This window comes from Balaenoptera acutorostrata, unplaced genomic scaffold (assembly GCF_949987535.1).
Source record: "Balaenoptera acutorostrata unplaced genomic scaffold, mBalAcu1.1 scaffold_1069, whole genome shotgun sequence".
In the NCBI taxonomy this organism is placed as follows: Eukaryota; Metazoa; Chordata; class Mammalia; order Artiodactyla; family Balaenopteridae; genus Balaenoptera; species Balaenoptera acutorostrata.
This window is the reverse complement of record NW_026646626.1, coordinates 44,405-70,552: the sequence shown is the minus strand read 5'-3', so window position 1 is coordinate 70,552 and position 26,148 is coordinate 44,405. Positions and strand designations below refer to the sequence as shown.

The 26,148-nt window shown below is 43.8% G+C and overlaps 1 protein-coding gene and 1 long non-coding RNA gene across 2 annotated transcripts; one reads left to right on the top strand and one right to left on the bottom strand.

The window, feature by feature from the left end:
* Positions 1-434: 434 nt before the first annotated feature.
* Positions 435-10,703, top strand: LOC130706985 (uncharacterized). The gene is made up of 4 exons (XR_009007012.1): positions 435-1,039; positions 2,873-2,936; positions 6,626-6,699; positions 10,643-10,703. It is a non-coding gene; the product is annotated as an uncharacterized LOC130706985 (long non-coding RNA).
* Positions 10,704-12,005: 1,302 nt separating this feature from the next.
* Positions 12,006-17,203, bottom strand: LOC103016908 (spermatogenesis-associated protein 31A6-like). The gene is made up of 3 exons (XM_057539632.1): positions 16,983-17,203; positions 16,348-16,399; positions 12,006-16,071 (listed from the first exon to the last, which is right to left on the bottom strand). Exons 1-3 carry the CDS (start codon positions 17,002-17,004, stop codon positions 12,006-12,008), a joined length of 4,140 nt encoding a protein of 1,379 aa, XP_057395615.1. The 5' UTR covers positions 17,005-17,203.
* Between the last annotated feature and the right edge of the window lie 8,945 nt (positions 17,204-26,148).

Sequence of the window (26,148 nt, the reverse complement as noted above, 5' to 3'; positions counted from 1 at the left end):
AAGGGGCACCTCAAGGAATCTCCTGCTTTGCCACTGGTGGAATTTTCGGCCACACCAGGTGAGGATGGTAGTGCCTTTGAGGAACTTTATGGAACCTGATGAATGTGGAAGAGCTGGAGGACATCGCAGGTCCCAGGAAGATGTAGAGGATTAATGTGTAAATATCACATGGTAACTAACTAGAATGTTTCATCATCAACTACAAGACCCCTCTGGGAAATCCCAGAAGGGCTTAAATGCACTTAACTCATTACAGGCTTATAGTAGGAAGATTTCTAAACCTGGTCTTCCAAGATTCCTGTTCTCTGATTCTTCATTCAAACACTAATCTGGATACTGCTGTGAAGAGAATTTGCAGTTGTAGTTAAAACTGAATGGATTGATCTTAATACATAGAGTTTATCCAGGTGGACTGGACCCAATGAGGTAAGCACTTTGCGTACAGAGTTTGCTCCATCTGGCAGCAGAAGAGAAGGTCAGAGAGATTTGATGTACAAGGTGACTTGATAGATCATTGCTGGCTTGAAGGCAGAGGAAAACACATGAAAAGGAATGTGGGTGGTCTTAAGATGCTGAGAAAGGACTCTGGGTGACAGCCAGAAAATAAGGGACCTAGCACTTCCAACAGCAAGGAACCGTACTCTAACAACCTAAATGAGCCTAGAGGCAGATGTCTTCCTAGAGCCTCCAGACAAGGAATCTGCCTTGCTAACACCTTCCTCTCAGCCTTATGATACTCTGACCATTGAATCCAGCCTGCTGTAAACTATACGTTAATAAATGGGTGTTATTTGAAGCCACTTAGCTTGTGGTAATCTGTTATGCATCAACAGGAAACTAATACATAGTCCTTTACATTTCGTTTGCTCAGGAGCCAGATGAGTTTCAGAACTGGGTCATTTGTGCCTATGCAGGTGGCACTCAGCCAAGTAAACTGCGGCCATGTGCTATCAAGTTCTCTCTCAAATTCACCAATATACCTGGGAGTTGTGCTGGTCTCCATAGCGGTTCAGTTAACGAGGTCTTTTTCTCAAACTTGGTGGGTTGATTTTGAGCATGATTCAATTGCAAAATTATTGTTTAACATAACTCTATCCATAAATTGTTATTTGTTTATTAACGGAGAGATATTAAAACTTTTTTACAAAGAATAAAAATCTTCACTTTCAGTTTTATGTTTCATTTTTTTGTTCACTTTACTAATTTCGTTCTGAGAGAGGAAGCCTAGTCTTTTTAACAAATGATGCTGGAGAAAACGGATGTCCACAGGCTAAAAAAACTCAACCCAAACTTCACCCCTTTCACACTAATTAACTCAAAAATGGATCACAAAATTAAATATAAAATATAATACTATAAAACTTTTAGAAAAAATCCTGGGAGAAAACCTCTGGGATCTAGGGCTAGGCAAGGAGTTCTTTTTTAAGTACATTTTAATGATATTTTATTTTCCATTGTAGATTGATGTGTACCTTCACTTATTCTGAGAAAAAATAAAATCTATTCAATTTGCCCTTCCAGGTTTATAGACAAATCACATGAATTGATCATATTATAAACCCATAGTTGGTCAACAGTAGAACCATGCAGTGTTTTCCTGAGGAGAAACCTTTCTTTATGTTCATGAAATTTTTGGAGGATTAGGGCTGTAACTAGAGGGTCGGGGTAAGCTGGGGATTCTGCCAGTGGAGGTGAGAGCAGGGAGGGAATTCACCAAACCCAAGGACAGGCAAACCTGTCAGAAACTGCTGGAGAGAGAGGACAGTTACTTGGGATTCAAATCTGCTGATCAACCTTGGTGTGCTATGTTTTGTGGAGCAATAAAAATAGTATTTTCCAGCAAAAACTGGAATAGGTAATGCAAATTTAAGGATGCTAAAACGCACACATATGTATGTGCATATATACATACACAAAACATATATATGTATACATGTATATATCTGTATATATACGTCTGTGTATTTTTTCCAGCTTTATTGAAGTATGATTGACAAATAAAAATTGTATATTTTTAGGTTGTACAATATCATGTTTTGATCTACATACACATTGTGAAAATGATTCCACAATCATTTCACAAAGTGAAATCAGGAAATCATACCATAATCAAGCTAATTTACATATTCATTATTTCCCATAGTTATCTTTTGTGTGCGTGTGTGCCTGTGTGTCTGTGTGTGTGGTGAGAACACTTGAGATCTATTCTTCTAGAAAACTTCAAGTATACAGTACATTATTACTAACTATAGTCACCATGCTGTACATGAAATTTCTAGAACTACTCATCTTATAACTGAAAGTTTGTACTCTCCATATTTGTAATTTAAATTGTTAGGCAATAAATATGCAGGCATATTTTCCTATCCTCTCTCTTACACATCTTTCAAATAATGTTGTGAAACATTTTCAGTTTTTTCAATAATTCAAATATAATTTTCAAACAGTCAAAAAAGCACACGGAGTTGTTTTTCACTACCCTATTTTACATATATTTGTTAGTAAATAAATGGTTCTCCAGACTGTTCAGCATATTAAATGTTAAAGTAAACAAGGGATAATTGCTCCTTATTTTTAGAACAGTAGATTTACAATATATGTAGCTGTTACAAGTCACATATTTAAATTATTTTAAACATCTTCTTTGGTAATAGTTTTTTTTTTTATGACTTTGTGTCAAAATAGAAACAATACCTCGAAGTAAATTTGCTTTTTAATCCATGTTCTGTGAACACCTAAATTTTACAATGAAAAATTTCAAAAGCTGCAAGGATATCCATATTTGAAATATAAAATAAATGATAAATTCAGTAATTGGGAATTTTCTTTGCCCTATTAAACATCAATTTTTAATGCTGTTTTATTCTTACAGATTCTTCTCAAAATATATTGGCTACTTGAGAGATGTCATTACACTCCTGTGATTTATACAGAAGGTAAGTTAGAAAACTTTAATTCTTGTGTCCATTAATTAACAAACTTTTAATAAACACTTTTCATCAGGGACTAGAGTAAGTACTGGCAATGTGGTCAGACATGCTTCACTCCTCTCTCTTGCCTGCAAGGAGCTTTCAGTGTAGTGAGGTGGATGGACCTAGAGTCTGTCATACAGAGTGAAGTAAGTCAGAAAGAGAAAAACAAATACCGTATGCTAACACGTATATATGGAATCTAAGAAAAAAAAAAAAAAAAGGTCATGAAGAACCTAGGGGCAGGACGGGAATAAAGACACAGACCTACTAGAGAATGGACTTGAGGATATGGGGAGGGGGAAGGGTAAGCTGTGACAAAGTGAGAGAGTGTCATGGACATATATACAATACCAAATGTAAAATAGATAGCTAGTGGGAAGCAGCCACATAGCACAGGGAGATCAGCTCAGTGCTTTGTGACCACATAGAGGGGTGGGATAGGGAGGGTGGGAGGGAGGGAGACACAAGAGGGAAGAGATATGGGAACATATGTATATGTATAACTGATACACTTTGTTATAAAGCAGAAACTAACACACCATTGTAAAGCAATTATACTCCAATAAAGATGTTAAAAAAAAAAAAAAAGATATGCAGTGGTTGTCACAGGGGAGAAGTGCAAAGTGGTCTAGGCAACACAGCACAGGGGACCAGTCCTCATTGGGGCAGTAGAGAAGGCTTTCTGCAGTAAGCAGTGTTTAGTGAAAGGGCTGAAGAATGGGGGTGTTCTCCACGGGGTGCCAGAGTTAGCTGGTTAGGATGAGATCATTCCAACGTCTATGTTCTCCAGCCAAACAACCAGGAACATACCTGGGAACCAGTTTAGTCTAGAACAAGTTGGATTGATTACTCATGGCAGTGAGGGAAGACACACACCATGGGGAATCCTGGGGTGCCTCAGTAAGAGGGTGTTAGAAAAGAGCTACTACAAGATTTGGGCTTTAGTTGGGTGACTTGGGAGAGGGTCTAAAAGTGATGGGCCACTTTAAATTGGATGCTGAAAGCCAAGGCAATTCTATAATTCATCTCAATAAATTTTAGCTACAAGAGGGAAGACTATAGTCAAAATAAAGCCATTACTGGAAACAAAGTAGATGTCACTCATTTTAACCAAGAGAATGGAGTGTTTGGTATTTTGGGGGGATGGCACAGTGACTTCTTTTTCTGTACTTAGAAAACAGTTGTGAATTGCCTTCACTTTATCTCACTTCATCATTATCTCAGAGTAATCTTGCTTGGCATTGGTATTCTGTGATACCTTTTGGTATTTATGTCCAGGCTTACCTCTGGATATCATCAGGGCTGTTGTTGTTTTTGCTTTTTTTTTTTTTTCCTCTCACAAGACAAATGAAGCATGGGGGAAGCATTTAGCTTCAATTGGAAGGCATCATTCTAGAATTTTAGAAATCAATGGAAAAGTACAGGTCTTCTAGCCAAACCCATACATCTGTTTGTATGAAGGACAGATTAACAGAGTAAGTGCATTGGTAGCTTGAATTTGTTTTCTAAGATTTGCTTAGCTCCCCTACTCCCATATTTTATACTTGTTATATTTTGATACAGTAAACATTCATAAATGTGAAAACCACCAGTAAGATTTCAGTTCATCCATCTTCCCTTAAATACTTTCTCAGCCTGGGCACGTTGATTCCCTTTGCTTAGGATTTAAATCTCTTATCAGTCCACCTCCCCAACTCTATTCAGTAGGAAACTGGTGAAATGATATCAGAGTGGGATGACATAAAACAAAGAAGACATCCACATGCACAAATAAACTGTATATAAAGTCTGCTCATAATTTGAATACAAAGTGTTTTAATAAAAAAGAATTTAACCACTGCTAAATTATCCATATACTGAGTAAAAGCAAAAATGTTACCCTAATAAAAAGAGTGTAGACATGATAGCCCATGAAGCCATGTGGGATGAAATTAAAAATAGAGTATGTCTCCAGAGATTATCAGGCAACACTTTTTTCAAGTTTGTAATGTATAGTATTTTTTTTACCATTCCTTTTTGTATTGATAAATCAAGCATGTCATATCATATCATATAGTTTGTATTATATGTCATATCATATCATATCAATCAGTATTTTTTACCATTCCTTTGTGTATTGATACATTAATCATGTCATGTCATATTATATATCATTTATTATATATCATATCATGAAATGTTTCATTTGATGGTCATCTATCTGAGAGCAAGTTGCAAGATTTTCACACTTTCACTGAGTGCTTCACTGACATCCAGCTTGACCTTGACAAGTATATCTGACCTTCCCGCTGTGTTAGAGATCAGAGTGTGTGAAATATTGACAACTACTGAAGATTACTGGGTAATGTAGACAGTGTGCAGTGGATCGACCAGTATAGACTCTTAAGTCCATTTTCTACATCTAGTCATGTGTTCAAGTGATTGGTTTTGGCATCAAAACTGAAATACTTCTCTTTCTCAACTTGCTGTTCACACATTATCTTCCAATGGCAAGTGCTGACAACTACAGATGCTGCTTTCACTAAAACTTCATTATTGACTAAACTCCCCTCATCTTAGCTTAAAACCCCTGAATTGGGAGAAAGTGTATCCGATCTGCCTGTGCTTAAGCTGGATCACAGCAGTTGCTTGGCCTAATAGCTGAGACCCTTTCTCAATATGCCAGCTTGTGAGTGTGATCAGTGGTTGTGCACCCTAGGTATATTGATCTGATGTTTAATTTTGTCTAATATTTTTACTCTCCTGCTTACTAGTCAAGTCACTATATCCATAAATTTGACTTAATGAGTCCATTTTTCTTTTCTTTCTTCAGAACTGTTTACCTGATCCAAAACACCTTCCAGTGGATTTTCTATATGTAAAACCTGTTTTTTAAATTAGTAAATAAAACTACTGCCTTCAGAATTTTGCCTCGAAAGCAACAGGATGCTTTCAACAATCTAATGTAAATGCAAACCACTGCATTCTTAACTAAAAGCCATTCTCCTGGGTATGGTGTGTGCTGCTGTTCACCAATCTCTGCTAGATGCTGCCTGAGGTCCCCCTTGCTTCTACACCCTCACACATTCCCCCTGCAGCTCTGATGCTGCTGGAAGGTCCGGAAGTTCCTGCACTGTATTCTAACTGGATCTGTGCTCTTACTACAGACTTGGGGTCCCTACCAATCCACAGCTGCATGGTGTTTGCAGGCCAGTGGGGGGAGAATGGTCCCCTTACGTGTGTTACCTGCCCTCTGCCTACAAGGTGAAACTCAGGGCTGACGGGGTCCCTCTGAGTTTCAGAGTTTGGTGAAACAGATATTCTAGAGTTTCTTCATGGTTCTCCTTCTCCCTGGACAGGCCACACACATGTGCTTTGCCTGACAGAGCCCAGAGCCCATGGCTGTTTTGGATTCTGGTTTGATTCCTTAGAAAAGGCCAGGAATCTGGTTCATGTCAGTGTTCTCCAACATTTCTATCCTTCTCCTACTCAGTAAAAAGTTTTCTGAGCATGAAGATCCAGTGTGTAGATTTATGCATTTGCAAATTAAATGCATGTACTATGGTTCCGTAATTTATATGCAAGACAAAGATTATACAGATATAGGAATTTTAAAAGAATGAGATGAGGAGGAATGCAAATGGAAGTTCTAACATTTTCTTCCTGCATTCTAGCATACTGTCTTGTCCACTCTGACTGGCGGGCTTCCCCATCAAGAAGTCTCTTAGTGAAACTCCATGCCGCTCAGGTGAGGGGGTGTGTGGGGACATGGGGGCAAAGCAGGGATGGTATTTCCAGGAACTGGATTTTGTGTACTTTTGCCTTCAACTCTCGAAATCTGCATGGATGACCTTGAATTGCAGGTGGATTCAAGATTCAGAGAGTTAATGTTTTTCATGATGGAGTTCTATCCAGAGAGGTGGATGTGGATCACACTACATTGCATTGTTTTTCCTGGAAGTTTCTTTCTCTTGTTATTCTTTTCCTTTTAAGCCATGCTATGATGAAAAATAACAGACTGTTATCAAAGAAGGGTAGTATACTCTTAAATACTTTAAGTGGCAAAACGATTTTTTTTTTTTTTGCTAAAACAGTAATACGTGCCATAACCTCGTGGTGGTGGAAATAATTTACACTAGGTTTATCATCTGGATGATCTATGAAAAGGATTCTTTCACACAGGTTATATGATGTAGCAGAGGAAGCATTTGGTCTGCGTCAGTTGTGGAAAGCGAATATCTGTATGGTTTGGGGAATCCCTCTCTGTCTCAGGGTCCCCATTTGTTCATTAGGTGACCAGACTACAGAAGAGGCCACAGTCATTTTTTGGTAATGACTTTCCTTCATCATCCTCCTTCTCCTGTTCCCTCCCCACTCCTGCTCTCCTCCTTCTCCTCTTCTTCTTCCTCACCTAATCTCCTTCATCTAAAGTCCGCAGTTAAGTCCCCAGACAGACAATGAAGGAGGGCTCTAGGGTGTAGGGTGGTGAAAGGCAGGGTCATCTAGGAGTAAATAGAGGGAAGGAGCAGCACCCATCACTTTGGCCAAGTTGTAGTTCCTCCTTCAATTATGGACAAATCTTTTAGGTGGTATCCTGGCCATGGCCAGCAGACCCGAGACCTGCCTGTCCTTCTTGATCTACTCTTTGCAAATCCTTTCATCAGATAGCTTTGGGGGAGTCCTTCCAGTTTTAATAGACTAAAATTTATGTACTTATTTGTGGGGCAAATGTATCTCAGCTGCCTACCTGAAGTCCCCACCTTTTTTCTTCTACTGGGAAAGTTCAAGGAAATGTAATGGTTTTTCCAGAAACTGTTTGTGCCGGTTGTTCTGTTTACCCTCATGTTCCATTCCATGAGGGATGAGAATGGCCATAGAGCCTAATTTATAAACCGCATATCCTATGCATCCCTTATGTAAAATTATTCTAGCCCACAAATCTTAAAAAAAGAATGTTAATGCATCCCATCCAGAGGACCAGCTGAAGCACACACACACACACACACAAATGCTTAGACCAAAGAGCTGTGTCACTCAAATTTCTTGTTATCAGGATGAGATGAGGCAACTGTGTTTTCCTATGAAAGATGCCAGTATTTCCTAAATCCTCATATATTTTGTTGGGAATTACATTATTTTATAATGCCTCTTACTAGAATTTAGTTTTATCTCAAACACATGGTTCAGAAATATTGGCTTAAACTTCCAAGAAGAGAGTGTCATTTTCATGAATGTGAGATGTTGTAGTTGTGGGTATCTATAGGAAAACAACGAGCTAGTCTAGTTAGTAAATACTATTGATTGGCTATTAGAGGACATCTGTGGCTACTTTCCCAAGTTCTGTGATTCAGTAACATAAGAAAATGTCACAAAGGGAGCACATTTCAAAAAATTAATAGCTATGATTTTGTAAAATATTTTACAGCCTGAATATTTGTTTTTCTTAATTAAAGAAAATACACAGGGCCCTCACATCAGCTCACTCCTCTCTTTTGAGAGAAAGGACCATGACACTGTTACCCCACAGAGTGACCTGAGAGACTTAACCAGACATAATACTTGACATCTGTACATTATCCAGTTTTTACCATGTAAAGGGCAACAGAATTTATGACCAATGAGAAATATGTAGTCTCAACTGAGTGCAAAATTTGGAAAGTATTAGGCAGACAGTGAGACCTCTATTATTATTATAATAGAAATGCTGATTAAAGATATACTTTCTTTAACAGATGTTAAAATGCCAATTCCCAAGCGATATGAGGTAATATATATTTCAAGCACCAATTAAGTGACATATTTTCTAAGATTTCAAAATTCTTTTAAGCAATGTATCCTTTTTGTAGCCCTATAATAAATAAATAAAATATAAATTTCCTGAGTCTTGGAAAATGCACATTTCTTATTAATTATATAAAATATGAATTTTTCTAAATGGTTCAGAAGTTTAAGTTATCACAGGTGAACATTAGGATTTTTTCACGTTCTAGAGACATGCATACCATACAACCATCTTGACTGTACTACTGTATTTTAAAAGGAGTAAAATAAACAATATCATTTAATATTAGGCAGTTAAGTACAAATATGCCAGATAATGTAGTAGAGATATTGCCAAAAATCTGTCACATTTGTGAATAAGCTTCTTGTGTCTGATAAGGTGGCTCACTTCATTGAAAAATAAAGCAAACCTCACAAACCTGACACAAGCTATTCTGTGCGAAATCCCACGCCATTTGCACAGCTAGGAAGTAGGGGTTAGATGCCTCTTTGCTGGTTCATTTCACCATGGATCCCACTTGCTGTAGGCCTCTCTACATCATGTTTCCAAAGGAGAGAAGTCACTTTGAGTGCAGGAACTTGTCCCCAGCAAAACAAAGCATGTGACCCCCTGATGCCATTTGACTGAACGATATTTAAAATTGGACAAAGATTTTTCCCTCATTAGATGCTGGCAGAGTTTTACTTCTTTTCAAAGTCTGTCATTCTTTCAACTGTGAGTCAGAGCTCAAGCTAACTAAAACCTGTGAAGGAAAGGATTTTGCGGGTTTTCATGGGGAATCTGTAATTCTTCTTTTTCAGAAGTGGGTGAGTGGGTGTCAGGGTGTCATTTGAGTGGGTGTCAGGCCGCTGTTTGAAGGGTCTCTGTGGTCTCGCTGGGGCGCTGGGCGCCTGTGTGTGGACTGCATGGAACTGTGTGCAGGTCCCTTGCGATTTCTCTTCTCAGCGAGGGCTCTGTATAAGGCTCCTGTGAGAGGTCTCTGTGAAGTCTATGTATTATCTCTGAGAGGTCCCTGTGTGGGGTGAGTGTGGGTCCCCGTGTAGGGTGAGTGTGGGTCCCCGTGCGGAACCAGTGTGGGTCGCCATGTGGAATCAGTGTGGGTTCCCATGTGGGGTGAGTGTGGGTCCCCGTGTGGGGTGAGTGCAGGTCCCCGTGCGGAACCAGTGTGGGTCCCCATGTGGAATCAGTGTGTGTCCCCATGTGGGGTGAGTGTGGGTCCCCGTGTGGGGTGAGTGTGGGTCCCCGTGTGGAGTCAGTGTGGGTCCCCGTGTGGGGTCAGTGTGGGTCCCCCTGTGGGGACTCTTAGTGGGGGGCCCTCCATTGCTGGCCTTTCTGCACCTCACAGAAGGAGAAGGGCAAAGGGACTTGCAGCTTCTTGTTTCTTGCTGCTCTGTCAGTGTCCCTCTGTGTCACTTCTCCCGACAGGTGCCTTGGGCATCCAGCACCCTCAAACCCAGCACTCACCTCTTGGTGCCCCTGAGAGGACCCGGCAGCAGTCAGGCTCAGGGGCCCCGCTCTGTGCCAGCCTCTGCTGAGCTCTGGAGGTTGTGCTGTGCTCTGGGTCCCAGCCCCTCCCAGGGCCCCTGGCTGTGCCCCCAGTGCGGTGTCGGCCCCGGAGGAGGGGCCCAGAGGTGAGACCTGGCTCCAGGGAGAAAGCACAGCACAAGCAGGCCTGTGGCCGCTCCCCCTCAGCAGGTCCTGGTCCCGCATGTTGGGGTCCTGACAGGCGTAGGGCAGGGCCATTCAAGCTGTCACCTGGATCAGGGGACCCTCCTGGAGCAGGACTCTGCAGCACGGGAGTGACTGTGACACAGAGCCCCGGGTTGCTCTGTGGAATTGCTCCTGTCTCCCTGGTTTCCCGTGTGGACGGGCCGGGGAGGAAAGCTGACGGCACCCTTGTTCTCCGCAGGTCACTTCCAGCCCGCTGGGTGACACATCCTGTCTGCTGGCCTCTTCCCCCTCCAGGCTCTAGGGTGAGCAAGGCTGACAGCAGGTGAGACTTGCTACGACCCCAGCACAATCCCTGAGCCTGTGAAGTCCCACTTGTCCCCTGGGGGCCTCCTTGGGCCACGCGTGTAGGTAAAGGTCACAGACCGCGAGTCTGTCGTGAGCTCCCAGTCCTGTGAAAGTTGATTAAATACATTGTGGGGAAGTGAACCTTCCCTGCTTGGGGGCTCCACGGCCTCTGGGAGCCTGGCCCTCCGTGGAGGAGCTCCAGGGGCCTTCCCTCTGTCTGGGCTCTGGGAGCTGGAGTAGGGGGAGAGTCTGGGCTGGGGCCACCATAAGCCACTGGCCCCTGACTTCTTTTCTCTGGGCCTGTACACGGTGGTGGGACGCCAGGGGCTCCTTGGTCACTGCGCCATTTATGGGCGCCTCTGCCACTTGCCTCCTTCCCCTGCATCCCACCCTAGGGGCACATGACAGACAGTGAGGTGACTGCACACACAGTCACACCCCTGCTCGTTCCCCAGGGGGCGGTGAGCACTGTGAGTAGGGCTGTCCTCTCCTCCGGGGCAGGGGTGGATGGCCCTCGGCGGCCTCCATGCTCGTCACCTCACACCCTCAGACCTGGGAGTGCGCGGTCCTCCTCCTCACCGCTGCTCCAGAGTGTGAGAAGGACAGAGGACGGGTGACGCTCCCGGCCCACCTCAATCCCAGCTCCATCGGGGAGAGAAGGAGCTTCCAGGGCAGGCATCATCTATCCCCACCAAGACATGGGGGCAAGGTTTCTGCCACGTCTGGACTCTGGGCTCCCTCCTTATTCTGACATGTGAACTTGTCTCTGACACTTGCTGGAGCCTGAGGGGAATTTCAGCCTCTGCAGACCCCTCCCCTACAGTCCCACAAGTTCAGGGTAGAGAGAGAGCAGGAGAGGACTGAGCCGGTTCCTGAGAAGGGGGAGGTCTTTAGGTTTAGTTCACCTTGACACGTCCTGAATGCTGTTGCTTGTTTCTGTAATGCTGCTATTATGGAAACTTAAATGCAGTGAGGGAATTGAGGTGAGGATGGGTATTCCATGCTGGGATCAACCTCCCTCCATGGCCCCATCCCATCTGGAAGCCAAAGCAGGCACCTGGGAAGAGTGGACCCTGATCCCTTCCCTTCCCCCCAGCAGGGCACAGACAGAGGCCACCACCTCTCATGAGAAGAAACATTTATTTTGGGAAACAAAAATTGTGGTAGGAAGAAGCCATTAACACATAGACAATGTGTTAACATGAGAAGAAACAGGTTTTCTTTTTATGAACTGCACTTGTTCTTGCACTGCTTTCCTACCGGGAGAGGCATGAGAAGCACGCTCTGGTTGACCAGAGGGAACACAGATGGCGCAGGTGGCCTGAGTCACCTGCCACCCTTGGTCTGTGCTGGCAGGGTCTGACTGGGGACTCCAGTTCCCTGGGTGGGAAGGCCAACTTGTCGCCCCTGCCTCTGGTATGCCTGCTGTTGTTAAGGTAGCTGTGGTCCTTGCGGGTGGCTTGGTGACTGTAGGCTGTATCTTTCAACACTCTTCTCTGTTCTGAAGAGGAGAGAACCCTGTGGTAGTGGGAATGCCCCTCTGCTGGGGCCTGGAGCTGTTCTGGGTGCTGATTTAACTCTGAGGCACAGAGTCCTTGGTGAAGCCCCAGTTTGTCTACTAGGGCCTGTCCAACAGCTGTTCCAATCGCCCGAGGATCAATGGCCCTGCTCTCTACAACAGATTTGCCTTTGATTGGCTCCTGGTGGTGAGCAGTGGCTGATACAGGCTTGCCTTTTTGAAGGGATTCTTCTGTTCTTTTGCCTTTTTTATTGCGGCTAAGATACTGCAGAAAGCGCCTTGTCCATTTTTTGCTTTCTGGTGAAAGCTCTCTCTTCTCTGGCGAGAGCTGGGGGTGTTTGCTCCCAAGGGACTCTCCTCTTTCCCTGACCTGAGAAGCGTGGCTCATCCCACTTGCTTGAGAAGCCTTTAGTGCTGAAGACCTTTCTTCATACTCTCCCGGTTTGGGCCTCCAATCGTCCTCCCTCTCATCAGTTGGGGCAAACATCTTGCTCTGGCTGTTCATTTCTTCATCCTCTTCTGGTTTGAGCCTCTCACAGACCTCCCCATCATCAGTTGAGGCAAACTGGCCCTTACACGGGTCCCTAACCTTTGCTTTCCTGGGTTCCTGTTGTCCCTGGTTGCTTCTCGTTTCTTCGTGTTCTCCTGGTTGCAGTCTCCTGACGCTCCTGCACTCCTCAGCTGGGGCAAGCGTCTCGCTCTGGCTTCTTGTTTCTTCATGCTGTCCTGGTTGGGGCTTCGTGAAACCCCTCCACTCCTCAGCTGATGCGAGCACCTCCGTCTGGCCCTTCATTTCTTCATGCTCTTTCGGTTGGGGCCCCTTAAAGTCCCTCCGCTCCTCAGTTGGGGCAGACATCTTGCTCTGGCTGTTCATTTCTTCATCCTCTTCTGGTTTGAGCCTCTCACAGACCACCCCCTCATCAGCTGAGGCAAACTGGCCCTTACACGGGTCCCTAATTTTTGGTTCCCTGGGTTCCTCTTGTCCCTGGCTGCTCCTCATTTCTTCATGCTTTCCAGGTTGGAGCCTCTTAGAGCCCCTCCGCTCCTCGGTTGGGGCAGACATCTCGCTCTGGCTCTTGAATGAGTCCGTACGTGTTGGGTTTCTGAACTCCCGCGGCCCCCGGCTGCTCCGTTCACTCGCGTTGAGGTCACATGGCACCGCCTGGAACGCGGGCGCGTCCTCACTGGCACGTTCCCTCTGGGAACTGGAAAGAGACCTATGAGAAGCCAAGGTGTCTGCAGGAAGGAGCACATCAGCGTGAGAGTCTTGAAGGAGCTCCCCAGTGGCACGGCCTTGAGCCACCTGTGTTTTAAGGCATGGCTCCTTTGGATGTTGGGCAACTGACTTTGTTGTTAGTGACAGGGTTTTCCTAGCGGCTGGAAACCCCAAGACAGTCCCATTCTCCCAGCTTCTGCCCATGAGGTTGACTGTGGGCATCTGATAAGGCAGTCTGCCCTCCTGTCCAGTCAGAGGGGCCTCTGAGGGCCCATAGCTGTCACCAGGTGAAGTCTTTCCCAGGGCCCTCTGGATTTCTGTATGCTCAGGTGAGGGAACAGGGAGGGGACTCACCAGGGTGGGAACTGTTGCTTTTGTTATCACTTTCATTCCCTGATGGGGCTGAGGTTTTCCCAAGAACTTATTAGCAAAGTTGGCTTTTGAGTGTGCCCCAGATTGCCAGGTGGCAGAGGGGGAAAAGGTGGACCTTGGAGAGGACAAGGGTTGAGCCCCACATGGCTTGAGATTTATGGGCTCAAAGGCCTGTTTGGGTAGGCCCCACCTGTGCCTTACCCACCACCTTAGAATATGTGTTTCCAGCATCTGCCGAATGCTTGGACTGAGGAAGGAAAGCATACGGGAGGAGTTTACACAGGGTTTCCAAGACTTCAAGGGTGCTAGATTTCTGATTCCCTCGTGAGGGTGGGGCTTAGGAAAAACACAGTTGGCAGCAAGGCAGGATTCACGCACAATCACAGGGATCAAACCTTGATTAATCTGCGTCGACTTTGTGCTCAAATGGGCTTTCAAGATTTCTTCTAGATGTTTCTTCTCTGGGCTACTGGGTAAACAGTTTCCAGAGTCACTCATCAAGGGCCTCATCAGGTATCTTTCAGACTCCTTTTCAGAGTTTCTTTGCAGAAACTTCCCTGGGAGCCTGGCCCTGGAGGAAGCTTTGGAGATCCTCCTCAGACATGGCCTTAGACCCTTGCCGAAATCCTTCCCTGGTTGAAATTGCATTTGACCCTTCCTATGGGATCTCCTAGGGCGCCTGGACCTTATCTTCTGTGGGTCCAGTCTCCTTTTGCCTGTAAAAGCAGAGGGCTGCCAGGGTCCCTGCTTGCCCTGTGCCTGATAAGTCCTTAAAACTTGGCACTGAGAGGAACTCAATTCCAGAGACAGAGACAGGTGGATACTGAGGCACAGGCCCCTCTTGGTTTGATCTTTGATGAGCCTCTTTTGAAGATGTTGCTTCTGGAGATCAGGGCCAATTAAGTCCTCATGATGAATAGAAACTGACCTTTGGGCCTGAGAGCGCCCCCTCTCTTGGGGAAGGTTGAGACTGAGTTGGCTAAAGCCTTTCTGAGATCTTTTGACCATAGAGGATGAAGGCTTCCCACTTTTCAGTTGCTTCTGCAACAAGGGGCATTTCAGCCATTGAGTTTCAGTTGGGATAAAATATGGTGTCTTGTTCTGAAATGTAGGACAGTCTAGTCCACAGGTACTCATCTGGGGTGGAGAATAAGGTGGTCTGAATGGGAGAGAAGATGGGAGGTAGGGCTGGGCCTGGATCTGAGCCAGAGGTGGGGACTGGCACGGAGGCAAGGTTTGAGTGAAAGGCTGGGGTGGGACCCCCGGGCAGGGCAAGACTGCGGCCTGGGAAGGGCCTAAAGGTATTCTAGGTTGAATTGAAACTGGAAAGCCATTAGAATCTCCACTGAATAAAACAAAGGGTGCCTGCTGTTGAGTAGAGCTCCTAGTAGCCACCAGGGGCTCGCTGTGCAGAGAGAGGTGACCCCAGTAGAGCTGGGTGTATGTCAGTTCCAAGTGGTCCCTCAAGACCTCGGAGTGTAAGAGCTGCCGAGGACCGGGTAGCTGCTCTGTTTTGTCTTTCCTGTTCCAGAAAGATTGAGGGGTTGTGTTGTCCTGCTCAGCACCCAGTGATTTCCACACATTCCCTAAAGTGTTCAGGTGGTAGTCTGAGCTCATTTGTTCCGAGAATGACCCATCCTTTTCTTTCCCCTTATGAATCTTTAGTTCTACTTTCATGGTGATTAGAATCTCCAGCAGCTTCTGGACTTCAGGGTTGACAAGTGAGGGGCTACCAGTCTCTACCTGCTTGTCTGTGGGCTCTTCCTGGAAGGGGGCCCCTGGTGGCTGGTGGGACAGGTGTTCTTGCCGGGACTCACTCTGTGATGAGGTGGGGAAGAACAAGGCCTTGGTAGTCTTCCACCAGAAGGACAGGAACAAAATGGGATAGCATGCGAGGCCAAGACTCAAGATGGCTGCGATGGTAGATGCCAAAAAAGAGTTACCTGGAGGTGAGCTCTTGGCAACAGTGCCAAGGGTGATTTTCTTCAAGTTGGATTGGTCTTGAGGTTCTTTTGACAGGGTGGAGGCCACAGGTAAAGAACCCTGGGTCAGAGGAGCCAGGGCAGCTGATGGGCACGTGGCAGGAACAGCCTCTTCTGCAGGTTCCCTGCAGGGCGGGTGGGCTCCAGCAGACGCTGCTCTGCACACCTCACCAGGGGGGTCTTGATAGGAGAGCTGATGAGAGCTGCCCTTGTCAGGGAGCCTGCCCAGGTGGCTTGAGGAGACATGAGGCACAAGCTGCAGCCAGGAGCGCCCAGGGCCAGGAGGGCTGGGCAGGCCAGGCAGGGGTGGGCACCTGTGGCCCACGGCCCTCCATGGCCCCCATGCTGACTTCACAGTGCTCCTGCTGTCCCTTACCCCAGGGCTTTGGCCGTACCCCACCCTCAGCGCTCCCCCTCCCAGCTCAGCCCCAGGCTGCCTGCAGCCCAGGTGTCACACCATAGGCTTTGGGTGGAAGAAGAACCCAGGAGAGAAGGGGAAAATTCTTTACCTTTGTAGACGTGAAGTCAGGGCCCGAACCTCTTCCAGGCAATCTCTGAAAACTGGAAAAGAGCAGACTGGGTCATGGTGGTGAAGGCAAGGGCTTAGGGGGTCTTACAGGAGGCTAAGTGCTGTGTCCCTTTAAGGGGACACCATTGGGAGATTGGAGCCCGAGCACCAGCGTCCAGGGCCACATGATCCCTGACAGTGATGGCGAAGCTCATGAAAGGGTTTATCATTTACAAAGTACTTCCATATCCATTACCCCTTGCTGCCCTCCCATCCTCCCTGTGGGGGACAATGGGCAGGGGTCACATCACACAGGAATCTGAGCAAAGTTAAACAACTTGTCCACGGTCGGACCTGGAGGTCCCATCTCCCAATCCAGGCGCTATTGGTCCACTGTAGCCCACACACCCCTGCTGGGCCACACCCTTTTCCGGGCCCCTTACTGCTTCATTGTGCACATGGACTCTGGGAAGTATCTGGGTTCTGCTCTCCTTCCCAGGAACCTCCCTGAGGGTTCTGTTTCTTGAGGCACAGGCCCTGCCCCTGGCCTCCTCGGAGCCTGTGGAGTGGGCCCTCAGGGCTGGGAGAGATGGGGCCCAACCCTCGGGCCACACAGGGCTGGATGGCACAACTTACCTTTCAAAGCTCTGTTTTTCATCTTAACCTTGTGTTTCCCCCTCCACTCCGTCTGATGCTGAGAGACAGAAAAAACGAGGACCTGGGACCCAATTCTCACTCTCCCCTCTCTAGACAAGCATCAGACACTCAGTGTCCATACATAATAGGACTTTTTACATTTAACTAACAGAGCTCTGTGGTTTTTCTTTCCTTTCACTCATTTTTAAAGAGGATAAAAATATTTTCTGTTTTCCTTCTCTGTGAAGGACATAAAGAAGGATTTTCAATGTGAGATTCACCCTGGATTTCTTTTGTCACTGTTCCTCTGCTCAAGAAACACACACGTTCTCTGAACTACGGGTTCATCTGAGCTCCAGCAGGTGGGTCTCTGCTTCCCGAGGCCAGGGCCACTCCAACCCCCGCTCTGAGGCTCTCAGGGCCTCAGCACTGCCAGCAGATCAGCCCTCATCCGAGACACGTGTTCACAGCTGGTGATCCATTGCTCATGGGCCTGTCCTCTGGCTGAGATTGAACTCAGTATCCAGTCCTCGACCTCTGGTCACTGTGTGTGAGACTTGCCCTGGAGCCCTCTACCACACCTGGACAACTGGTCTGAGATCTTTGGATACAAATCCTAGTGTTCACTCTATCCCCTGCCCAGGCTGGCTTGCCCTTAGAGGGATGACGTCCTATTCTTAGGAGTAGATGTCCTATTCTTTCCCATTTCAGGAGTCTCTGAAGTTGATTCAGAAAAGTGGAAATAATAATAGAAAAGAAGGGAGAAGCATGTGCTTGTGGGTCTGGCCCAAGGGTTCCTTACCTTCGTGATGTTTCCATGTTTCCTAGGAGGTGGTGAAGATAGATTATTCTGGAGGTAGGAGACTAACAGGAAATAGAGCCCCAGTCCACACAGAAAGCCAAGGATGGTGGCACTCGCCCAGGAAGTGCGACTGGAGTACAGCCAAGTATCAAAAGTGCTTTTCAGAGAAAAGAGAGGATTCTCCATCATCTGAATCACATTGCTGGCTTCAGGCAACTGAGCACAGGATGTGTACTTGGGGACTGATGTCCTAGGCCTACATCATAGAGCTGTGGTCTGGTCACAAAGGGCTCCTGAGGGTGGGGGAGGGAGTAATAGAGGAGGAGGCTGGACCACGGCCCCTTCCCACCATCCGCCCCACAGCTCTATCCCTCCACCCTCATGGGTCTTCTAGACCTTAGTCAATTTTCTATTCATTCCACCTGGAAATCACATTTTTCCTGGTTCCTCAGATCTCTTGGGGATTTCGAAAGATTCCCTTTCTCTCCTATTGAATCATTACTTATTTCAGCAGAAGCTGAAGATACAATAGGAAGGCCATTAATATGCAGTACACTTTTTGCTTCCCTTTCCAATTTTAGTGATTCTGGAATCATCATTTAATGTTGTGATAATATTCAATTGAGAAAATTAAGTTTTCTGTTTTTTGACAAATAATTTGAGCCCTCAACAAACAAAAGTTTTTTGTTTTTTTTTTATTAAATCAAGTGGTCTGCGGATTATCCAGTTCATTTGGATAATACCCGCCATAGGTATGGATCTCTTTCTAATTAATGTTGTCTGGAGAGAAAGATGAAAACAGCTTTTTACAATTTAAATGTCATCGGTCTCCTGTCAGAATACGTTTTTATTGTGCTTTATCTTACAAGATGGTACATTTCCCTACTACTTCCTCAGCATCTGTCAGGTATATTAGGAAATGGGTTTTTTCCTCAGGTAATTGCTCAAATCTATAAGATGGTTTTAGGTCTACTCTCTCTGACCTGTTTTGACCTTTAAGCCTCTTCGAGTCCTAGATGCACGTTGCATCTCTTTCTAAGATCCTGGGAGGTGTGGCCATTTGAAAAGCCTTCCCTTTTTATCGCCATTGATATTTACTGTTATACCTCTCTGCGAGGGCTGCTTGATGGGGGTGTCACATGAACATTCCCCCTGCTTGTTTTCTGTGCTTTATGGGAGTAATGTGAGCTTTCTGTTTTAGATAATTTACTATGTTCTCCACTGTGGACAAAGCAGGGAGTGAGCATATTGCTGTAAGGCAAAACAGCATGATTGATAAGGTGGGTGTAAAACAAGCCAAGAGTCGTGGTCCTCATGTGTGTAATAGGTTCCATCAAGTGAGGGACAAGTGGAAGTGATGCAAAGAGAGAGAATGGAAATGAAACTAAGAAATAATCTGTCCATTTTTATTTTCTTTAATGTCACCAGCCTGGATGAAAAGACTTCAAAGCACATAGAACCAATGAGTCAAAAATTATATTGTAATTATACATCCATTATTTTCATGTGAGTTCTTAGATCATGTTTTACCAGGTATTTTTCTGAAACATTTTTCTGAATAAATGGAAAGGTGTTCCTGATAGGCAGGAAAGGCAGATATCAACATTTTACAATTGACTTCAGAGATGTAGAGAGCTGGAAAGAGTGTTGTTGGAAATTAATGACTTTTTTCAAACCCTTCCTAAAACTGAGGTTGCAGGACAAGCAACCAACAGGAACTCTAGAGAGTGACAGGCACCTGCAGGGAGAAACAGCAACTTGACATTCATTTACTTAAAACAGACACAGACTGAATGAATTATAAGCCCAGAGATTAAACTAGACAATTTTAACAAATTGAGCAACAAAACAAACAACCAAATACCGGATTATAAACCAAAGAATAAAATAAAGGTCCATGAGTCCATACTTATATAAATAAATCATTGACCAGAAAAATAAATTACAGAAAAATTACAAATAATATATAAAGATATTTAGATATTCCTGCCTCCAAGAAGTGGAGTTTTATTTTGACCATGTATTGGGTTTAGTGTTGGGTTTCTAGCTAACAGAGATTTGAGAGAGAAAAAGAATAACTTTACAGTGAATAAACCTGGCAGGTACCACCTAAGTCTAGTGGTCCTGATAACATCCTCAATTATGTCGTCTTGAAATCATGTACCCTCTGATATGATGCATAAGAAAAGCATTCACCTCTGTACTATGCTTCCCCCAAACCCATAACCCAAGTCTAATCATGAGAAAATATCAGAAAAAAGCAAAATGAGAGATATTCAAACTTGAAAAAGTCATGAAAGTCAAGAAAAGACTGAGAAGCTCTCACAGATTGAGGATGACTAGGCAGATAGATAACTAAATGCAGCATGTTCTTATTTGGATCTGGATCAGACAAAGGACATTAATGGAAAGACTTGGTGAAAGTAGAATGAAGTCTGCAGTTTACTTAATAGTGTAGTACCAATGTTAATTTCTTAGTATTAACAACTGTAGTATGGTTATATAAGATGTTAACATTAAGAGAAGCAGTTTCCAGAAGTCATCACTCCTATCCTTACGATAAGGAAAATCTGGAAAAACTGGAAATCAACAATTCTTTCCCATTTCAGGAGTCTCTGTAGGTGATTCAGAAAAGTGGAAATAATAATAGAAAAGAAGGGAGAAGCATGTGCTTGTGGGTCTGGCCCAAGGGTTCCTTACCTTCGTGATGTTTCCATGTTTCCTAGGAGGTGGTGAAGATAGATTATTCTGGAGGTAGGAGACTAACAGGAAATAGAGCCCCAGTCCACACAGAAAGCCAAGGATGGTGGCACTCGCCCAGGAAGTGCGACTGGAGTACAGCCAAGTATCAAAAGTGCTTTTCAGAGTAAAGAGAGGATTCTCCATCATCTGAATCACATTGCTGGCTTCAGGCAACTGAGCACAGGATGTGTACTTGGGGACTGATGTCCTAGGCCTACATCATAGAGCTGTGGTCTGGTCACAAAGGGCTCCTGAGGGTGGGGGAGGGAGTAATAGAGGAGGAGGCTGGACCACGGCCCCTCCCCACCATCCGCCCCACAGCTCTATCCCTTCACCCTCATGGGTCTTCTAGACCTTAGTCAATTTTCTATCCATTCCACCTGGAAATCACATTTTTCCTGGTTCCTCAGATCTCTTGGGGATCTCGGCTTGAACCCACCATTTTCATAGCCTTTGAAACTCTGAAATTCTCCCAGGATTTTGGCTGTTTCCCAACGATTTTAACTCTCAGAATCTCCTTTGTTCACAATTCCATCGTTTTTTCATCTCGCATATTTACATTTAAGTTGTATCAATACTTTCTCAGCAAATTTCAGTTATACAATACAGTATTATCAGCTCTGGTCACCACGTTGTACATTAGATCCTAAGACTTTCATCTCATACAAAGTTTGTACCCTGTTGCCACCCTCTCCTTATTTCCCCCAACCCTAGCCCTTGGCAAACACTCCTCTGTTTCTATGAGTTTGACTGTTTTCTGTGTGGATTCTGTATATAATTGATAATAGGCAGTATTTGCCTTTCTCTGTCTGGCTTTCACTTAGCATGATGTCCTCTAGATTCATCCACATTGTTGCAAATATGAACACCACTTTTCCCATATAATAAGTTTTTTACTTTCATCAACCCAGAAATAGAACTTTTTTTAGACTTATTTAATTTTGAATATTTAATTTGTTATAGTTTCCATCCACCTTTGCCGACTTCACTCAGAATAATTAACACAAAAATTCAAACTAATGATGATTATTTCAAATTTACAAAACCAAGTATAACAAAAAGATAAGTAATTTAACCTCTAAATGATATGTTTTGTGTTAGTAACATTATATACTTCTGAAGTTAGAAAAGCTTCACAAGAACTGTACACACACACACACACACACACACACATTTTGACAGACGAATGCAGTATATTCAAATCCAAAAATTAAGCATGTCCTCATTTTCTCTAAATCTTTTGTATATTGTCTTGACCACATTTCTTCTCACTCTGCCCAAAATAGACAGTCTCCATTCTCCAGAGTTTAGAAACATGTGTGGATCACCCAGAAGTCAGAAATGGGTTAGGTGAGCTTAGGTTCTCATCTTTAGAGTAGACACTGGGACTGGAGGACCAAGGCCTGGGTTAAAGTCATCTACAGTAGCCTTTTCTGATATCCCTAGTGTGTTCTACACATATTCTCTTTTTCATAATACACCTTGCCTTCCCCCTCCTACCCTACCCTCTCCAGACCCTGGAGCTTCGAGTCTTGCCTGTACCTTATAGAGAGGGCACTTTGAGTCTTATAGGAAATCCCCTATGACATCATTGGACATCCCTTTTGGCAGGTGGAATTGGGTATTCACTTAGGGATTGTACTTTTTAATCACTAGCTGGTTAATTTTTCTTAATATGTGAAATATTTATTTGGCTATACTGTCATGAATGTACATGTTCAAGAACATGTCTCTAGCATCTACTGTTGCTTTTATTACAGTCTCTTCACCCTTTATGATATTGTCACTGGGGCATGACAGTCCTCAGTGTGAACAACTAGGGCACCTGAGGAGCATGGAGGTCCCTAATTTAGACAACTAGAATCAATGGAGATCATGGTGGGTCCTGATTTCTGCTTCATTTGCAGGGGGACTTATGACTGAAATGTGAGTCTCATCTTGACCTAGAAAATCAGGCTTGGGCATGCAAGGAATCACCTTCCAATATGATTCTGTGAGATAATGGAAAATATATATTGGTCTCTGCCACCAGTGCCTGGCACAGAGCTCCTGAAGCTCTTGTGATTTCCTGGGTGATAGGAGTGTCTTTTTTTTTTTAATTAATTTTTATTGGGTTATAGTTGATTTGCAATGTTGTATTAGCTTCTGCTGTACAGTAAGGTGAATCAGTTATACATAGACATATACACACTCTTTTTTCGATTCTTTTCCCATATAGGTCATTACAGAGTATCGAGTAGAGTTCCCTGTGCTATACAGTAGGTCGTTATTAGTTATCTATTTTATATAAAAGTGTCTTTTTGTGATAGGGATGGGGCAGGCACGTGGCTATGAGCGAGCAACCATCAGCAGTCCCACTCAGCCACTGGTTGGCTTTGCAGTGGGCCCCTCCCCCTCCCCTTCCTCTGTTTAAAAGGAGCCTGAATTCAGACTGGAGGAAGATGGTTCTTTGAGACACTAGTCTACCATCTTCTCAATCTGCTGGCTTTCTGAACAAAGTCATTATTCCTTACCCCAACACCTCGTCTCCTGATGTACTGGCCTGTCGTGCAGCGAGCAGAGTGAGCTTGGGCTTGGTTTCATTTTGCTCTCGTGAGGTGACTCTGGGTGGGCTCCTGGATGGCTCCTGGGTGAGGGCTGGTCACCAGAAAGACCAAGCCATGATGCAGGCTTGACCTTTTTAGCCCCACCCCACTATTCTCTTGAGAAGGGAGAAGGGCTAAAAAGGGAGTTAATGACTGATCACATGCCTACATGAGGAAGTTTCCGTAAAAATCCCTAAAGCACAGGATTTGGAGAGTTTCCAGGTGGGTGAATACATCCACATTCTGGGAGGGTGACACACCCCAACACTGCGGGGACAGAAGCCCCTGAGTTTGCGACCTTCTCAGATATCATCCTATGTATCTCTTCATCTGAATGTTCATCTATATCTTTTCTCATATCCTTCGATAAACTGGTAAATATAAGTATTTCCCTGAATTCTGTGAGCCACTTTGGCCAATTAATGGAACCCGAGGAGGGGGTCTTGGGCATCATTTCCTGAGTACAAATTATTGATTCTCTGAACCCTTTTGTACACATGAGTGCTTAGATATTCACCTTTGTAGGTATTAGACAGTTACACATACAAACACTTACAGATTATGGAAAGATGATTTTTTACTTGATAAAAAGATAATCTTGGTTATACCAAAAGAGGTCTTGTATAAGTTGTTCTTATTACCCTAAGCTAGTATATTTATTTCCAATTTATGCATATTTTGATCAGAGAATAATTTGTTGCATAGTTAACTCTCTTAGTAGTCACCAAAATCATGTTTAATGTCTTCCTCAAGAGATAAGACAACTTTATACTTAACAAGTCAAACAAAGGTCTCTTTCTGGAGCTGGGACTGAAATTCAAGTCTGCTACTTTATTGCCTCTTATCATCAAATGATGTAGGAACAAATTAAGAAAAATATAGAAGAATGTCAAGTAAGATAGTGGGTATACTGTGAGTTATTTTATTTACTTCGTATTTAAAAACACGTAACACTTGTGAAGCGTCAGGTATGGTTCCATTTAAACTACTGACCATTTAATAGTTTAATAGTTTATGTGTGACATAAATAATGTATATCTGTGGGATCTAACACAAAAAAAGAGCATCACAAGCATGTCTGAAAATAGAATTGCTCTTAGCAATGTCAGACCATAACTGTGCAGTTTGTCAAGGTGTTCTTACTATGAAATTCCCAGTGTATCACTTTTCACTGAAACTTCTGATGATATGCATTTCAACCCTACTTTGCTGTTTTGATCAAGGTTTTCCTTCTTTCTACACTTTTACAACAGTACTGTAACATCGTAAGCATGATTCAAAGTGTAGTTCTTTAAAAACTTCCTTTAAGAGAATTTTAGAGAATCCTGCAAAGTACATGTCTCCACATGTATCATCCTACTTCTGTCAAACCACTTAGCATTTGCTTGATAGCGGAATCATCTATGGATATGTCTGACTTTTCTCCTAGATAGCAAATTTCTGGAGAGCAGGGACAGTTTTGGGCAGATTCAAGCAACATGGAGAAACCCTGAGATTCTGTGGGCCCAGGCGTCCCTCTTGCATGCAAGGCCTAGGTAGGGTTTGAGCCGGGTGACTTGCCCAAGATCATATGTCTAGTTTGTGGCAGAAATAGGCCTATCACACAGTCCCTTGACTCTTAGTCCTGTATTTTTATACCACACAGCTCAAGCCAACTGTGACCTGATTGTCCTTGTATAATGAAGATGGCCTTCCAATAAGCCAATAAGTAGATATTGGGCACTAAAATATGCCTAACATAGCAGCATGGGACTAAGGAGGAAATAAAAGAAAACTAATAAGAACCATCATGTATTTATTATTATGCCACCAAATAGAATTTTTTAGCCTTCATCCTTATAGTAAAGTACCAGTTTGGGGAAATAGCCCACTACCTTTGCTCATTTATGCACCGCAGATGATATGAATTGTCATTGGATCTGAAGACAATGTATGTGTTGACTTTAGTATCACAGATCTTATCTTCACTGTGCTATATTTTGCTTATGATCTGTTTATGAATTATGCATCTATGTTTATGAGGGAGATTGTGGTTCTTCCTGAAATGAAAGGTTCCTGGTCTTATTAACAGCTATGCCACGACCTCCACCATAGTCTTCCAGTTTGCCTGTTTCTTTGGTCTCAGCATTCTCTGCTACGACACACAATGCTAATGTCTGGATTGCGACGCATGTAAATTCCAGCAAGGTGGAAGGAATGAAAGAGGATGAGAGAAATCTAGCACTGCCAGAAATTAAGAAGTGAAAAATCTTGGGGAAATGGGAATGGACACAAAAACCATTAAAGAGAGTTTATTTCATGAAGACAAGGTTGTTTTCACATTCAAAAAAATCAATCATTATTACACATCATATTTATAGGATAAAGGAGGAAAGTCCAATGATCACCTTAGTAGATGCAGAAAAAGAATTTGGTGTAACCCAGTATGTTAAATGACTTATTTTTCTATTGCATCATATTCTTGACAATCCTAATGTTGTTTCTTGTATTTCACAAACTCTAAAACCTAATCCTGCTCAGTACTTTTCTAGGCTTACATGTATATTTCTTATGAAACCTTTAGGGCATGTGTTTAGAATGTAAATCAATAAGGAAACTCTTCCAGAAAACCTAATCCAACTAGGATAGTGTGTATAGTAGAGAGGAACCCTCGTGTTAAATAAAGACCCCTCCCCTAAAAAATTAAGCAGTATTATATTGGATTATTTCCCTGACCTATGTGATGATTTTTATCTCTGTAATAAAAGAAGCCATAAGTATAGGAAGTGCCTGCTGCTCAGTTATTAAGGTGAATTTCAGAAAGATTCCCTTTCTCTCCTATTGAATCATTACTTATTTCAGCAGAAGCTGAAGATACAATAGGAAGGCCATTAATATGCAGTACACTTTTTGCTTCCCTTTCCAATTTTAGTGTTTCTGGAGTCATCCTTTAATGTTGTGATAATATTCAATTGAGAAACTTAAGTTTTCTGTTTTTTGACAAATAATTTGAGCCCTCAACAATCAAAAGTTGTTTTTGTTTTTTTTTTATTAAATC